The 16,643-nt window shown below is 51.9% G+C and overlaps 8 protein-coding genes across 8 annotated transcripts; 5 read left to right on the top strand and 3 right to left on the bottom strand.

The window, feature by feature from the left end:
* Positions 1 to 625: 625 nt before the first annotated feature.
* On the top strand, positions 626 to 1,678 carry CKM354_000939000 (uncharacterized protein; the record flags this gene model as incomplete). Its single annotated transcript, XM_044804810.1, has 1 exon — positions 626 to 1,678. The coding sequence occupies one exon, from the start codon at positions 626 to 628 to the stop codon at positions 1,676 to 1,678; it is 1,053 nt and encodes a 350-aa protein (XP_044660745.1).
* Positions 1,679 to 2,027: 349 nt separating this feature from the next.
* On the bottom strand, positions 2,028 to 2,872 carry CKM354_000938900 (uncharacterized protein; the record flags this gene model as incomplete). The annotated part of the gene is made up of 3 exons (XM_044804809.1): positions 2,028 to 2,536; positions 2,592 to 2,781; positions 2,843 to 2,872. 3 exons carry the CDS (start codon positions 2,870 to 2,872, stop codon positions 2,028 to 2,030), a joined length of 729 nt encoding a protein of 242 aa, XP_044660744.1.
* A 536-nt stretch (positions 2,873 to 3,408) lies between these two features.
* On the bottom strand, positions 3,409 to 4,702 carry CKM354_000938800 (uncharacterized protein; the record flags this gene model as incomplete). Its single annotated transcript, XM_044804808.1, has 2 exons — positions 3,409 to 4,374; positions 4,430 to 4,702. The coding sequence occupies 2 exons, from the start codon at positions 4,700 to 4,702 to the stop codon at positions 3,409 to 3,411; spliced, it is 1,239 nt and encodes a 412-aa protein (XP_044660743.1).
* An 804-nt stretch (positions 4,703 to 5,506) lies between these two features.
* Positions 5,507 to 6,643, top strand: CKM354_000938700 (uncharacterized protein; the record flags this gene model as incomplete). The annotated part of the gene is made up of 1 exon (XM_044804807.1): positions 5,507 to 6,643. The coding sequence occupies one exon, from the start codon at positions 5,507 to 5,509 to the stop codon at positions 6,641 to 6,643; it is 1,137 nt and encodes a 378-aa protein (XP_044660742.1).
* An 865-nt stretch (positions 6,644 to 7,508) lies between these two features.
* CKM354_000938600 (uncharacterized protein) lies at positions 7,509 to 8,648 on the top strand (the record flags this gene model as incomplete). The annotated part of the gene is made up of 1 exon (XM_044804806.1): positions 7,509 to 8,648. The coding sequence occupies one exon, from the start codon at positions 7,509 to 7,511 to the stop codon at positions 8,646 to 8,648; it is 1,140 nt and encodes a 379-aa protein (XP_044660741.1).
* A 372-nt stretch (positions 8,649 to 9,020) lies between these two features.
* On the bottom strand, positions 9,021 to 11,066 carry CKM354_000938500 (uncharacterized protein; the record flags this gene model as incomplete). The annotated part of the gene is made up of 1 exon (XM_044804805.1): positions 9,021 to 11,066. One exon carries the CDS (start codon positions 11,064 to 11,066, stop codon positions 9,021 to 9,023), a length of 2,046 nt encoding a protein of 681 aa, XP_044660740.1.
* Positions 11,067 to 12,835: 1,769 nt separating this feature from the next.
* On the top strand, positions 12,836 to 14,293 carry CKM354_000938400 (uncharacterized protein; the record flags this gene model as incomplete). Its single annotated transcript, XM_044804804.1, has 1 exon — positions 12,836 to 14,293. The coding sequence occupies one exon, from the start codon at positions 12,836 to 12,838 to the stop codon at positions 14,291 to 14,293; it is 1,458 nt and encodes a 485-aa protein (XP_044660739.1).
* Positions 14,294 to 14,848: 555 nt separating this feature from the next.
* Positions 14,849 to 16,612, top strand: CKM354_000938300 (uncharacterized protein; the record flags this gene model as incomplete). Its single annotated transcript, XM_044804803.1, has 1 exon — positions 14,849 to 16,612. One exon carries the CDS (start codon positions 14,849 to 14,851, stop codon positions 16,610 to 16,612), a length of 1,764 nt encoding a protein of 587 aa, XP_044660738.1.
* Positions 16,613 to 16,643: the final 31 nt, after the last annotated feature.

The following is a 16,643-nucleotide window of genomic DNA, read 5'->3' as shown; positions in this document are numbered from 1 at the left end:
AGAGAGAACAACACCTCGCCAGTAAGCACATGCAGATCTTGGCATACATTTGAAGACATCAGAAGCTAGCATTACAACCGGGCAGCTATTCTTCGGCGACATCGCTACAAGTTTACTACAATCAAGCAGAAAATTCGTGTCAGCGTAAGCGGCGAAAGAAGAATGTGATCTCGGACACCGAGCCGAGAGTGGTCACGTTGGTCGGAAGCACTGCAAACAATCCCGTCAAGGACAGCATGATCAATGTCACGAAGCCGAATCCGACGTCTTATCCCTGAGCGGTGGCACGGAGCTGTGGTCCGAGTACACGTCTAGTCTTTCGCGTGGTCGCGGACAACGTCAACAGAAGGCTAGTCCGACTGCCAATGCTCTCGAGTAGGGCTCTCGGATGGGGTCAGTCCGATATATCCTCCCGCTGTCGTGATCGGATACAGGAATGCCTTCGCTTTGATGTACCCGATTGACAGGCAGTGTTCCATCATCACGGGCGACTGTGTACCAGTCCGACAGTGAGGTCCGTTCGGAGTCTACCTGATTCAACGAAGCATACAGTCTGGTCTCGTCTTCGAAAGCGTTCGTGCTGGAACTTTTTGTCTTTACATTGTGCATTGCTGGAATCAACACCATGTCTTTCGAAGGACTGGGAACATTCAATCCTGTTCTTGACCTGGGCAGAGAAGCTGGCCTTCTACTAACTCGACGCTTGAAACGCTTACCACGAAGAACAAAAAGCGACGATGGCAAGCCTTGTGATACATGTTCAGCACAAGCACATGCTCGAAGCAGAAGTCAATCCAGTGCCGACGATGTCATGATTATTAGCAGGAGTGCCAAAGCGCGCAGAATTCTGGGTCTGGCCACCGCTGCTGATGAACCTATTCGCCGCGAGATCTTCAGCTACGATAGAGATAGCCAATGCTCACGTAGTTGCTCAGATTGCCAAAGTGGTCGTTCGTCCTCAAGGGTATCGGAAGACTCTTCACAATCATCCTTTGTTCTATCAGATGACAGCGAGGATGAAGAAGAAGTGTCTAAGGAAGAGAAATCGGATACTGATTCTGAGAGTCAGAGTGGCTCCGAGAAGGTGGATGTCGAGAAGCAGATTCATATGGCCAAGGCAAGCCACTCGCACGAGACGTGTCGTTGGTGCCAACACGACTCACACCAAGACAATGAAAGACCCAAGGAAGTCGATGACCCCAAAGCACTCGTCCGCGCGAAAGTTGTAACTAAGCTTCTCTGCGCTATTGCAAACAGTCGAGACCAAAACATGGTCATCACACCCGCAGCTCTTCGGCCTTCGTTCCAAGCAGCCACACCACGGAGCATCCATGCCTACGACGATGGTTCTGAAAAAGATGCTATCGAGAAAGAACAACTTCGTAAGAGAAGTCTCATGTCCCGAGTCATCACCTCTTTAGACAACCTTTTCGACTGGTACGGATCTCGACAAAGACTGCTTCGAATTGATCCTTATACAGTTCGCTTGCCTGCTCACTTCGATGTTGAGGCAAGTTCTGTCAATATGGATGACTATGTCAAGGATCTGGAGAAGAGGCAGACGAAAGCTAAAAGACAACTTGGCTGGTGTCATACAATTGGGTTCATCTTGTTTTTGGCCTGTGTGCTTGTTGCCTTGGCACTTGTTATCTCTTCGAATCCTGTCCGAAGGCCTTGAGATCGGGTACGCAAGCCTTGGGTATCACATTTGCGAGCATTCTATGGCATACTGGCGTTGGTGGGGTGCATTCATAGATTTTCGTAGTTTCATGCTGCACTTAGCATGAATGGAGCAATGTTCACATAGCTAGCTTGAGTCTGGAAAGATGTGTCACAGCCAACAGGCTGGTATGGCGGAAGGTGAGCTCAAGAACTTGGTAAAACTGACGCTGCTCGGCCGTGTATATCTCGCGCATGACTTTTCCGCTCAGCGTCATATTAGTAAAGCGTCGATTCTGCTGCTTTCAAGCCTAACAGAAAAGACAAAGTGGTTTAAAAGTCTTTCGATCAAATGGCAGTCTCCAAGTCTATGCTGAAACATCAACCGATCGGTTCGTCTCTCTAGCTGCTGGGCGAGGCGCATCATCAGTCTGTCTTGTTCGAGGCGGTGCATTTGGCCTTGCTTTCTCTGCCAATATCGCCTTGCCTGCTACTTCAGCATAGATTGGTTGCTCGTAGACGTTGAGGAACCACCGCGTCACATTGGGATGACTCTCCCGCCAGGCTTGGTCAAAGAAGAACATGAAGCCTCCAGCCACGACGCCAGTCACGAACAGATCTGCTAAGCTGAGACGATCCCCTACCAGGTACACGCGTCCTTCAAGGTGCTTTTCCAAGATGTCCATTCGTTTGTTCGTTTGCTTCATGCTCTCATCGACCTCTGACTGCACGAAGGGTCTTCGTCCGATGATTGGGTTGAACCATCCTCCGAGGTGAAGGAGAATCTCCATATTCGCGAATGACATCCATCGGACGATCGAAGCAGAGTCTTCCCTGCTATTGCCGAGTAATGTGGTGTCCTCCTTCTGTGAAGTGACTAAACAAAACTTCGGTTAGCGAAAATCACGAGCAAAAATATTCAGAATTCTCACCATAGAGAGCGACGGCAATGCATTCGGAGACGACAAATCCATTAGCTCCGACCAAGGTAGGGACTTTGCCAAGTGGGTTTAGGTCCAGATATTCGTCACTTGCGTCTTCTGCAGAAACGACGGTCTTGGTGGCCAAGTCCAAGCCGTACGACTTTGCAACTGCTAAGATGGCTGGCGTGCGCGGATTGAACTGTGTCGCAGATATCAGTATCGCCAATGTATGCAGACAATTGTTGTTTTGCTGTGCGTACTGGACGTGTGTAAAGAGTTCCGAACGACATTTTGAATTTGGTATTCGCCTAAGCTGATGGCTATGGTTGAAACGAGGTTGCTGCGATTTGCAAACAGAGCACAGATAATTTGACAGGTGAGTCGTTCCTCGAAATGATGAGCGTCTGGCAGTCCATTATATCGATGTTACATACTTTATGCTTGAGAAGTGGCTTTGCGCTGTGCCATGCTGGGATCGGCTTCGCAAAGCGAACATCCTGCGCAAGCTTAGTCTATCTTATGAGCTTGAAACGTTTAGCAAGCAAGCGGTGACGATCAAGAAGCTCAGTGTGTTTTTCATTCGTATGTTAAACATCCTCTCGCGTTCCTGGCAGTATTCAAAAAGCATGGAAACAAGTCGTTGAAAGTGGGAGGTGATGTCTTAAAGTGTCAGATCAACGCCTATCGCAGTGCTACCTCTAAGATTGTAAACCCTACGCCTTCGCAAAATGCTCAGTGAACCTCTCTATTGTCAAATTCCTTGTGAATGCCAAATCTTCGGCATATGCGATCATGAAATGAAAATTCCTCGACCACTGCACCCACCCTACTCGCTCCTAAGCACGAGATCATCACCCATCTTTGGCCAATGTGTCATGCCTTGCATGAACTTGCCGTCGAGGATGCTTGTGAGATCAACGTATTCGATCTGTTGGTTCGTCTTGAGATCGAAAATTGGAATACCACCAGTTCCAGAGCAGCCGTACATGTACCCATCAACAATGTCCACATCCAAGATGCCAAGCTCATCCTTGCCGAAAGCATACTGGCCATCAACAGGAATGTCGACGTAGATCTCATCCTTGTATTCACCAGTCTCCTCGTCGAGTGTGAAGATGTAAGGGCTCATGGCATCGACCATGTAGAGTGTCTTGCTCGAAGGCTCCCAAGCGGACCAGCAGGAGAAGTTCTGCGCCGGCACGTAAAGGTGGTTGTCTTCGCGGATTTGGTAGTCTGGGGCAGGGCCGAAAGAGAGGATCGAGCCACCATAAGAAGGATCGATGAGGAACAGGCGAGATGGTGATATCCAAGTGAAAGCGTAGTCCATTGGAATGCCATCGACCTGGCCAATGATTGGGTCCGACTCCGATCGGATCATGCCCATCTCGTCGACTGGCCAAATGAGCATATTGCCTGGTAGTTGCGGCGATGCAGTGTGATCTCCTTTGATGCTGGCAAAGACAGCATCCTGGTTTGGGTTGAAGCTGATCTGGGCAGTAGAGTTCGGAGGGCCTTGCATCGGTGTGGTGTTGTTCCTCAAGCCGGCTGGGAAAGGTCGGAAAGGCCCATCTTGGTGCAACTCGTAGGACTCGCCAACGTGATAGCAAGCGATGCCACCAACAGCGCCACCGTTAAGAACGCAAGCCTTGCGGAGCTTAGGAGAGTAGTCGATCGAGACAGGGAACTCGCCAAGGGAGTCTGCAGTGCCGACGAGTGTGATGTCCCAAGGTCGCTCTGGGTCGATTGTGAAAAGTGAGATGGTATTGCTTCCTGAATTCACAGTGAAAAGCAGCTTGACAGAGTCAGTCATGTAACACAATTTGTCGATCTTGTGGAATTTTACTCACATTGTCTCTCACAGTGACTGCCCCTTGTGACAGTAAAGGGTCTGCTGGGAAGTCCAGACCAGTGCCATAGATCTTCGATTGCAGACCAAATCCTCCAGTTGAAGTTTTCTTGGGCTCTCCAAGCTTACCATCGCCCATCAGCTCTAATGAAACGATTGAGCCACCATCAGGATGATTTTCAAGGAAGTATAGAGCTTTTGGAGTATCGGATTGACGCTTTGTGGGCAGCGCACAAGCCGCAGAGAAGAGTAGAGAGGCTAGCAGGAGCTTCATCGTGACGGCTGGGCAGGGCAGGCACTGTGTTGCAAGGAAGTGAAGATGTTTGTCGTTGATGAGAGCTCAGATCAACGTCCTCGATTGCGCGTTATATAAGCAATCTTGAAGTGAGGGTCATCCACTGTCCCGGCCATGAGATTCTCAGTGGACAAGGCCACCACACACCGTGCCGACGACCCCATGCGGAGTGTCAACATCCGTCGGTCGGTACTGTGGTGGATGGCATCACCGACACTTCACGAGTCCGAGCACTGATTCTGTGACGGCCAAGACGATGCCGGTAATACTGACATCGGCGTAGCCTCAGGCTCATGGTTGCGACTGTCAAAGATCCGTGCAACATGGCGGAAACACTTCGGGCGAGTTGGCCTTGGCGACGAAAATTGCCTGATGTGGAAAGTCACATGCATCAACTCCGAAGTTTCGGGACACATACAATCCAGTCCGAACGACGGCGAAGTGTCGGGCGATGGTCGCTAGCACTGCCCATCTCTCTTTCTCGCTGACTGCACTCTCGGCCAAGCACGTGAGTGCCGTTACTAAGCCAGAGTGGCCGGTGATGAAGTGTTTGCGATCGGAGTGGCCGCGACCCAACGACAATCTCAGGCCGACTGTCATGGCTCCGTAGCTTCCACGGAGAGATTTTGTATCATGAAATCATCATCAAGGATGCGCACGCGGACCCATCCAGACAGCTGGCCTCGCTCCTCACCTCCGGACTTTCGCAAACATCAAAGTGTTGGCGATAGAGCATAAAACACAGCCCATCCAGTTCTGGCTTCGTGCGGTCCTTGGAACACGATGCTGCGGAACACTCTGATACTCGCGCTTATCTCCAAGGCTTCCGGTCTCGTCGCTCGGGCACCAACACCTTCATCTGGCAGCCATGTTGTGACAGCGTTGGAACAACCTCCTGCACAACAGACTGGAGAGTACTTCCACGCACAATACTACGATCATGCCATTAGACCGTATCGAGCCCCAGGCCGCCACGACTCACGAGGCCCTTGTCCCATGCTGAACTCTCTGGCAAACCACAATTACATCAACCATGATGGCCGGAACATCGAAAGACAAGATTTACTCGATGCTTTGCTGAAACATGTCGGCATTGAGGAGAGTGCAGTGGATGTGGCATTGAGCAACGCCTTCATTCTCTGCGAGTTCACAACCGGCAAGCATTGTGGCACTCGACTGGCGAACTTGACCCTGCTGGCCCTTCCTCATGCATTCGAGCACGACCATTCATTCTCCCGCGAAGATTATATGATGAAGTATAGCAAAGAGTCCAACGATAATTTGAACTTCAATGCTACCATCTTTGATACTTCGTTGGATGTTCTGAAGGGCTCATCTCATATGACATATGCACAGATGAACGAGATTCGTTTACAACGAGAGTCTCTTGCATTGCAGAGCACAACGCCTGGCTGGTTTATGGAGCAGGTCCCCATTCAAGAATTTGAAGCTGGTTTCATCTTCGCAGTCATGGGCGATCCCGGTCTTCCAGATTCGGAAAGCGAACCTCTGGTGCGTGTGGATTGGTGGGAGTACTGGTTCGCAAACGAAGCATTGCCGTATGAGCTTGGATGGCATCGTCCCAAGCCAGCCCGAGGCATGGATTTCGTCACCTCTGCGTCTTCGCGGATATTGCATGCTGTACCGACACATACACCTTCGCCGCTGCCAGCGGACGCTTTCGCGCTGTTTGAGCCCGAGCCTGGGAAATTGCACACAGTCGTTAACACAGTGACATACTTGCTTCCGACAAATACACCCTATCGAGGCACGATTGCAGACCGGAAAAGACAAGCTTCCGCCACCAGCAGCTCAGATACGCCTCAAGCCACGTTCAAGAACCCGTACGTGGAGATGTGGGAGATGTCCGACATCAGAAATCAACAGGCAATGGCCGAGATGCACATGCAGGCACGGTGAACCTTGCAGTCCAGCGTGTCTTCTGTTTCAGATATCGTGATTCTAGCGTTTGAGTAGAACTCGCAGCGCATTGCATATCATCGATGTTTAGGGCATGACATCGAAGGCGTTCATAGATCAGGTGGCGTCTGTACACCTCATACATCGTCTGCTCCTCGACAGCTGAAAATTTCGTTGTTCGGCGAGGTCATGTGCAAACCTCGGGCAGGTCAAGTCTTCTTCCTTCACGTCCCACTCAAGCGTCGGTGGCACTCGCACGCCGCAATAGCAGTCCGATCGGAGCTGCATGGCGCTATTCTTGATCGACAGGCTGAGCTAGCGTCGATCCTTTCCGTCTGTGACAGGATTTATGTCGTTCGGCGAGCGACCCTGTGATATTCCTTGGCGCTCACCACAGAAACTGTCACCTACACGTGCAAGTGGATCCTACGCACGCTTCCGCACGTGTGATTTTCGTGGTGGGTGTCGCGTGCAGTGAGTTCGATCGCGCGTGACTAGAGCTCCGATACCAACGGTCCAAAGTCAGCTTGCAGCCTCTCTCGGTCGGCGTGCGGCCAGCGGCATCAGCGGAAAGGACTGATGCAACACAGCACAAGAATGCTTCGATGGCCGCGAAAAGAAGCTCATCATCGTGCTTGTACACGTCTAGGCTCTTCTTCGATCGCCATCGTATTACTCGATCCTTGAAGACCCACCCAGCCTCAATATGAGTACCTCCGCATCGCAGCAGCAATCTTCGCGGCCCAAGCTCAAAGACGCTTGCCAGCGTTGTGCGGCTAGCAAGGTCAAGTGTGACCATGCTCGACCCACGTGTGCACGCTGCGCCAAACGCAATCTACCATGCGAATATCGACGCTCGAGACGCATGGGAAGAGTGCCAGCAGGTTCGATGGAGGAGCAAGATCCAAAGTCCATGCCCGGTTCGGATCTTGTACAACGGCAGCAATTTTCGACTTCTGGCGCTGATTCCTTGGATGCACTCAACCAGAATATGGACTGGTCCATCGATAATTACGACACCAATGACTGGTTCAGCGATGATCTTTTCACAGCAGGTGGTGCAAACAACACAGATTGGGAGGCCATCCTGAAGTCGTTGAATGCTGAGACTCTAATGCCACCCACGTCTGGAGCACCTGTCGCCCCGATGATGGGCTCTGATTCCATCCCACCTCCACCACCAAGCTCTCAATCAGGTTCTGAATCTGCTCGGTCACGAAAGATCTCAACTCTCTCTTCCAACAGCTCGTCCGCAGGCACTGCTTCATCTGGCGATGATTCTTATCTGTTCTCCGACTGGTCTGTCGGCACCGATATGACAGATCCAAATGACTTCAAATTCGACGATATGCCACTTCTTACTGCCCCTTCGCCGCCACTCACATGCTCCGAGAACGGCGACAATAGCGATTGTCTTTCGACAGCACTCCGATTTATCATCCACCTATCACCCAGCGGGTCGAATGCATGCGCCCTGAGCTCAACAAACGCACCGGATGGCAAGAGCGTATACGCTGCCCCCACACCGGAAGGAGTTCTGGAGGAGAACAAGAACATTCTCGAATCCCTGCAAACAATTCTTGGCTGCTCATGTACCCAAGAGAACGAGTCGCTCCTCGCACTGATCGCCCTCGCCATCCTCAAGCTCCTCACATGGTACTCCCGCGTAGCCAAAGGTGACATGGCACCAGGCCAAGATGCAATGCAAAGCAACTGCGAGGCTGCACAAGCAGTACTGAGCGAGCTGCATGCAGTGCGAAGACTCATCCACAGCTGGAATTTGCGTTGCTCCACGTTCATCGAGAACAGTGTGCCAGATGGTTCCAGGCATAGTTCCACGGGGAGCCTAGTGAGCTCTGCCGCCGGTTTGACAGGACAGATGGGGATGCTTTCGGGGGGTTCGGCATCGCTGTTGGGACATTCTCTGTCCAAGTTGCAGCTAGACTTGGACACAGGGCTGAGGAATGTGTCCGGAGAAGCCATTGAGATTCTAAGAGGGTGGTAATCGGCCGTGAATATGATACCCATGAGAATGAGACCACAATGCATTGGAGCAATTCTGGGCGGAGCTTCGGAGTCTAATAGGCTAGCCGACATAGTTTGCATGAGCCAGGCGTACCCATAGTACAAATCAAGCTGATGATTGACATCAGTCGATAAGAGTTAATATCGTGCTCCTGATGCTTTCCAGTCCTGGCTGTCGCGTAGACATGCTTGACAAAGAGCTCGGGCTGCAAGCGCACTCCGGAATCTCGCCATTTGCTCAGCAGTGGTGCTCGTGAATCCTCTGGTCGGCATGTCGGGCTGTGTCACGCTGTCGAATATTCACCCTGTGGAAGAGGGGCAGAAGAAGGAACGGAAGTCTATTTTCGCTATGCTACGTGGTAAAGGCTTCTTCGATGAAATCAACACATCCTTCCTGCATGACCGACCTGGTCGCAGCTCTGACACAGTCCGCAAACATTCCAGGTCCACACACTGTTACGCCGACAGCACCAATCCTTTGCTCCAGCTCTGAGCTGACAATTTCCTTGGGCACACAGCGTCCCCACGACACTTGCATGTACTCACCATAGCTGGGAACGTACTGCGTAACACCGCCCGCTTGTGTGACATACATGTGAATGCGCAAGACACCTTTAGCGTCTTCGCCCAGTAGATCCCAGATCTCGATGATCCACTTGCTGATCCACTGTATTGTCTCAAAGTCGCGGACGGACCACACTAGCAGTATCTTCTGTGCGCTTGCTGTGCCTGCTCGATACTGCCGTACCAGATAATGGACGCAATCAATGCAATGCGTTATGCCTACACCGCCGGCAAAGAGGACGACTGTTCCATAGGAGCTGAGAGTGTGATAGCCACCATAGGGACCTTCGATAGCACCCCAGGTGTTGAATTGCTTGTCGGGTTGTGCACTGGCCTTGTCATACAGATGTTTCGTGAAGCCTTCTCGCGCTTTCACAACCAGGCTGACGGAGCTGGCATTGACGCCTTTCATGACTGGAGTCGACGCTATTGCAGTGGCCATCGCGGTGTTTTCACAGTCTTTGGTAGTCTGCACTTCGGCAGCCTTGTTTCGGCACAGAGACTTTGATAGCTTCATGCATGATCGCTTTTTGCTCGATTCAACGGGACTCTTCTCCTCCAGCGACTTATCTTCCGAAGCAGGCATCTTTTGTTCGTCATCCTCACTGCAGTCTCTTACCCATGCTACAGAGAAAGGGTGGCTCGAAGCCAGAGACATGGTAGGCATGTAGACATGCACATGACACCCAGGCTTCCAGCGCCAGGACCGACTTAGATGAAAAGTGACCAGACATGCTTCTGCTGGAAGAGCCTGGACACTGATTCTCGTCACTGCTTTCGTGACCCCGAAGTTGAAGTAGATGATTCGAAGGGAGCGCAACACCCATTCCAGAATCCAAAGCAGGAAGCACAACTCAATATACATCACAATTTCAAGACGTGCTTTGTCCAGGTGGATGTAGGTGCCGATCAAGCCCACCAAGACCAGTATCCTGTGCGAAGCGATGAATGTCTCGTAGAATGCATGCCTCAAAGGCGCGAATGCGGTCAACGAGATCGTGGCGAAGGCGCAAACGGCCAATAGTCCAAATGCAAAACTCGTGCTTGTGGCGAGCGAAAGTTGCACTTGCTTGAATCCGCCACTCTGAAAAGCGTTGATCGCCCACATAATGGCATGCAGGAGGGCCTCGAGCGTCATGATTCGGGCACACCATCGATGGAACAAGTTGAAAGTGTCGTATGAAATTCGCAGCAGCGGAATCAGAGGATTGTTGCGTAAGGCGAAGAGGATGGTTGGGATGAGGTTCCAGGCTGCCAACACGCCGAAGCGGCCGCGTAGCTCGGCGACGAGTGCGGCTGGCGGCATGTGATGCCAGTCTACCGCGACACAATATGCGATATTGCTTCCCAAATAGAGGACAAGTAGGACGGCGTTATATCTTGTTGGTAGCCCCCCAATCGCGAAAGTTTCCGAGAGACGAATCGCTTCTTTATGCCGTGTCTTGAAAAGTGGTGCGAAGACGACGTGACGCTTGATCCACGGCCAGAAGATTGTGAAGTTGTGCATGAAACGTGACTGCACTTCCGGCGAGCCGTTGACGGTACGTTTCCTTCGGTAATATGCGTGGTAGGTGTGGAGCCATCTGTAGGCCAGTGTGAGTGCCATGAGCCCCAGCAAGGATGCGATGAGGATATGCACGTAGAGGTAGTTTCTGGGCTGGTTGGTCCCTTGAAGTCCATGACTGTAAGGTGTCGCTGGGTGACTTGAGTTGAGCACCTCTCCCCAGCCCGTGACGCCTCCATAGTAGGCTCGTTTGAATCGGTCCAGTCTTGAATGATCTCCTGACGTTTCCATATCGACATCGATCTCGAGGCCTCCATTGCGTGTGTGCATTCCTTGGGGGAAGAACGGGATGTGTGTGACCAGCAACAGTCTCAGCGAGCAGTCATTGAAACGTGGGCAGCGATCACCATGCAGAACGTTGTGGCAAGTTGATGCTGCACGAGATGCCACGAGGCGTCCTCATGTTGCGGTCCGAGTCTTGGCCGTCGTATGTAGCATGCCATGATAGGCATCCTTCGTGCCCGCAGCACGTTTCCGAGGCCATGATTGTCCGTCTATGGAAGGAGACAGAAGGGACTTGGCCGAGACTCGGTCCGTGAGGTTAGTCAGCTCCGGACTGACCACGGCGGGATGCGTTTTGCCCACATTCGTGGCCAAGGCGTGCCGGAGACAAGGTCCGATGGGTGCTGGGTGTCGGAGTGTGTTGAGTGAAAGAGATCACGTGGGGAAATCTGTCTCCGAAATGGTCGGAGGCTTGGTGTTATTCTGTCGGAGAAAGCAGTATTATACTCATTGACAAGGCCGCCACCTACCTTCCCCCTTCCATCAACCACTTACGCTGTGAAGATGATGATCACGCCCTTGAATCATCCACTTCCAGGCCTGAAGGCATCTCTGGGTGCTGGCGCGGCTTCACGACCAGAGACCCAATCGACGGGACAGCAACCCACTGAAGGAACTCGCTGGCCGCATTGGCAGCTCAAGAACGGGTACGCCCAGAGCATGACGATGTTGTGGTTGTTGAAGACGCGTAGCGCAGTGGACGCGACGACGACGCGCTGGAGCTAGAGTTGGAATTGGAAGCTTGGCGTGTGCACGTGATCCGGGGAAATGTTCGCTCTGCGAAGTCCGAGATCGACACAAACCTTCCTTCGCAACCTCGAACCTCCGATACTCCAACCCACCAAGCAAACAACTCCTCCCGGGAACCCGTCGACTTGTTGACGACAAGCTTCAAGCTTGCGGAGCGGCTCTTGAGTTTGAAGCTCGATGCTGCAGATGCTGCGAAAGACCAAGATCGGCGTGAAGTGAATGATTATGTGGACGATAGCGAAGCCATCGGATGCAGGCTAAACACGAAGACCAGCTCTTGAAAATGGATAGAGACCTCCAATGCAAGACTTCACATCACGAGCGCGTGGCTGTCAAGCTTTTATTTCTCTTGCACAGGTGCATCGGTTGACAAGTATCTTGGTTGATTCCATTTCCTGAGCAGTCTCCGAATGAGTGATCGGGCTGTCCTAGCCACGCCGTCGCCAAGGATGAGTCTGGGTGATGAAAATGGACGACCTCTTGAATTTATGTGACAGTAGCTCAAGGCGTGCTCCCTTGAAAGGGAAGCAGCTTGCCACGCTCTGAGATGACGACTCCTGCTCGAGGACCGCGCGATGCGTGGTTGATGCAGTGGCAAGCAGTTGTTGCAGTGGAGAAGGAATCGTGAAGAGCGGATTGAACACCAGCGGAAGAGGCGGCTTTCGTTCCGCATGTGAACGCCAAGCGATAGAGCGTCATTCTTGTCAAAGTCGTGAGGCTTCTCCCGACCTGACTCTATCAACTTTGCCCAACATGGCAGTCGGACTCGAACTCCACGCGGTCAAAGCTGCGATGCGTAGTCCCACCTCACGGGCAGCGGAAAGGTGAGATCTTGCAGTGATGCGTCACTTGATGAAATGTCACACGTATAAGAATTCCCTGCCTGCTGCAAGCATGGTGCATTCAGTATTCCAAGGAAAGTCCGTCCAGCACCCACGAGCAAGTCCATCATCCGCGTTACCAAATACTGCTGTGCTACCCACAACGTTCTAGACTCCTTGTTCAAGATGAATACAAGCGCCGAAGGCTTCCAGTATACTCCAGAAGCTGGCCTCCAACTTGGACTCCCAACCCTGGGGGCCATCCAGCCCCAGAAATCCATCACTCAGCAGTCTCACGATGTCATCGTCATCGGCGCAGGATATGCTGGTCTTACAGCCGCCCGCGATTTGACCACTTCCGGCGTCAAAGTCCTCCTCATTGAAGCTCGCGACAGAATCGGAGGCCGCACTTGGTCTTCAAACCTGGGCGATTACCCGTTCGAACTTGGAGGCACCTGGGTCCACTGGAATCAGCCCCATGTCTACAGAGAAATATCACGTTACAATCTGCAAGAAGATCTGGAGAACAGTCACGATCTGAGCAAGGGTGTAAACTCGTTCATGTTGCATACCGGTGGTCAGACAACAAAGTATAGCCGGGCTCAGGAGGCAGAATTGAGCAACTCTGCGCTTCGTAAGCTGGTGGACGTCGATGGGTCGTTCGGGAGAAAGACCATTCCCATGCCAGGTGCAGCGAACATCGATGCGCAGCTGAGCAAGTATGACAACATGTCGATTGCGGATCGGCTCCAGCAAGTCTCTCTCTCAGAGGCAGAGCTCGCCGTTATTGAAGGCTTCCTTGCTATTACCTGTGGCGCGAAACTGGAAGACGCAAGTTTTGGCGAGCTGCTTCGCTGGTGGGCCCTGAACAACTACGACATGCAACTGTTCATGGAGCAATGCTTGACATACAAACTCCGATCTGGTCAATCCAATTTTGCTCGAAAATTCTTCGATGAAGCTCAAGGCACTGGAAATCTTGATTACATCTTCAGCGCTCCTATTACATCGGTACAGCACTCAGAAGACTCAATTCTCGTGCGCACAAGCACGAACGAGTACCAGGCCAAGCAGGTCATCTGCACTATTCCATTGAATGTGCTGAAAGATGTCGAGTTCTCTCCGCCTCTGGACGCAGTCAAGCTACGCGCCTCGAAGCAAGGCCATGTCAATCAAGTCTCCAAAGTGCACGCGGAAGCAGCCAATCCTGAGCTTCGCTCGCTTTCCAGCACCATTGCACGGCCATTCGACAAGCTCACTTACACTTTTGGTGATGGCACCACACCAGCGGGCAATACTCATCTTGTCGCATTTGGCAGCTCGTACGAGGGCGTGCACTTGCAAGGCGAGGAAGATATCAACGATACTGTTCGTGCTCTACAGCGTTTTGCCCCAGAGATGAACGTCAAGCGTGTTGTATTTCACAATTGGTCGAGAGATCCATACGCACAAGGTGCTTGGGAGTGGTTGAGACCAGGTATGATTGCAGATCGTGCGATCCTTGATGGTCTGCGAAAGAGGCAAGGAAAAGTTCACTTCGCGAACGCCGATTGGTCGTTCTTGTGGAGAGGCTTCATTGACGGCGCCATTGAAGACGGTGCAAGAGTGGCATTGGATGTACGAAAAGAAATTTTGGGATGGTAGGTGGCACATGCTGATATTTGTCAAACATTTACTTCACCATATTTCACGTTACATTCAGCTTCAAGAAAGCACTGCTACTTTGGGCGCTACTCAACAAGTCTACAGGTCTACCGAGGCAACGAACCTGGCCGACGCGGGAATGTCGAGGACAATAAGAAAGCGATGACAATACGCCCAATTGTCCGTGATGGCCCGTGCACGAGTTGTGTTTGCCTGCGCGTCAGCTCTCGGCCTTCGCAGTAGGACCTTCACCTAGAACCTCTCCATATTCGTGTAATTGTCATGGGCTGCACTGAAGATGATCCAGACTCAGCACCAGACATTTTGGAGAATGGAAGCAAACAAAGAAGCTGCTAATTTAGTCTTGCAATGCGCCACCGAATCTCGACCGTCATTGTCCGGACGCATATCTCATTGTCCATAGACCCATCTCATTGTCTCCACCCCTGTCAGAAGAAATGAGGCTATTGTCGCTGGAGCTCGAATAGCCTACAAGCAGGTATATGAAATAGAGATGGCATTCCTGATGAGAACTGTAAGGCATCATCACCCATCATGGCTCGCAGGGCGAAGACGACCACGAGTGCTCAGCCAAAAGCAGCGCTTGCAAGCAAGCAGAAAGCAACCAGTCAACCTGCGCAGCCCACCGGCAACAACAGAAAGCGCAAGGCTCCTGCGAGCGAAGCTGCTGCACCTCCTTCGAAGAGAGCCAAGGCAGCCCCGAAGACGAAAGCTTCCGCTTCTACGGCACAAGCTGCTTCTTCCAGAAAGCCAGCCAAGGCAGCTTCGAGGCCGGACCGAAGGCCGAAGCTGCCTAAGGGTTATGTCTACGTATCTGCTGAAGACCCAGGCGATGGAGACCAAGGCGGTGAAGATCCACGCGATGGAAATCCAGGTGATGATGATCCAGGCGATGACGATCCTGGCGACGAAGGTCCAGGCGGTGATCCGAACCCTCCCGACGACAACGGTGACGATGACGGCGACGATGACGAAGAAGATGACGGCGGCGACGACGACGACGACGACTCGAGCGATAGTTCCTCGCAAGACGAAAATCCCGACGAATCGTACAGGCTCGCAGCCATCGAGCAGTTCAAAGCACTGAAACTCTCCAGGAGGAATTTTCGGGCAAAGGAAATCGCCAATTTGTTACCCTTCCTCGAAACCATGACCTTGCCTGCTTCCGATAAAATCCAATACACAGCGGCACAACCTAGAAGAATGAAGAGCAAGCAACTAGACGCCTATATCCTGAGCAAAGAAGACGCCCATATCCTTCTCAAAGGAACGAAATCCATCCATGCCCCCGTATTTATCCTAGGCGGAGCACCAGACGTCTGCGATTCTTCGAGTCGTCCCATCGAGCAAGCTTTAAACACATGGTTTCTCGATCCCCTAGAAGATTACACCTTCCATGATTCCCAAGGCAAAGAAAGGACACCCAACATCCAAAAGATGCGAGAACACTTCCTCTCGCCAGACGGAAATGGAGAGCAAGACAAAGGCTATCCCTGGAACCTGCGTGACATCCTCAACCCCATGGCTCAGCAATGCCTACCCACCTTCGCCCAATCGTTGAATTGCAATCTCCTCCGCGACATCTACCGCATCATTCTCCAAGTCAATGACGAGCTCATCTGCCCCGCTGATTGCCCCAAGCGGACGAAAACCGACCAATGCTGTGATGGAAACGGTCACGAAATCACGTTCAACGAACTCTTTGAAGTCACAGCAGCCGCACGAGAACACGAAGGCACGCTGATGATTTCCGATCCTGGTTCCATCACAGGCCCACACTGGGACCGCTGGTGCTTAGGAACATACATCTCCTGTCACGAAGGCGAAATGGGCTTCGCGTGGCTCAGTCATCCTTCCACCATCGAACAGCACAAAAGATGGACAGATACCTCCAAAAACGGCAAACCCGAAGGTAACTGGCTATTCAAAGTCTTTCGCAAAGGCGATGCAGTTTATATGCCACCTGGGACTGTGCATGTTGTTTTCCGACTTCCAGAGGGACAGCAAACAATGGCCACGGCTGGTCATTTCTTGAGGAGATCGACAGACTGGAAGAATTGGTTGAAAATGCTCGTGCACGAGAGGGAGACGCACATTGTGAGGGAACAGGAAGAAGCTGGGAGTGGTTATTTGACTATATTTGGTCCGATCGTGAAGACGTTGAGGTTCCTGCTTGATCAGGTGAAGAGTGATGAAGAAATCGAACGGTTTGGTGGGAAGAGGAGAGTCAAGTCTGCGCGAAAGTTGCTGGCAACTCTGGAGGGACAAGTTTCGGAAATTTTGGCTACCATTCAGTAGTTATTGTTATTGATTGCATTGATGTTTATCG

This window comes from Cercospora kikuchii (genome assembly GCF_019650295.1).
Source record: "Cercospora kikuchii DNA, contig_00006, whole genome shotgun sequence".
Taxonomy (NCBI): domain Eukaryota; kingdom Fungi; phylum Ascomycota; class Dothideomycetes; order Mycosphaerellales; family Mycosphaerellaceae; genus Cercospora; species Cercospora kikuchii.
This window is presented reverse-complemented; position numbering and strand designations above follow the sequence as displayed.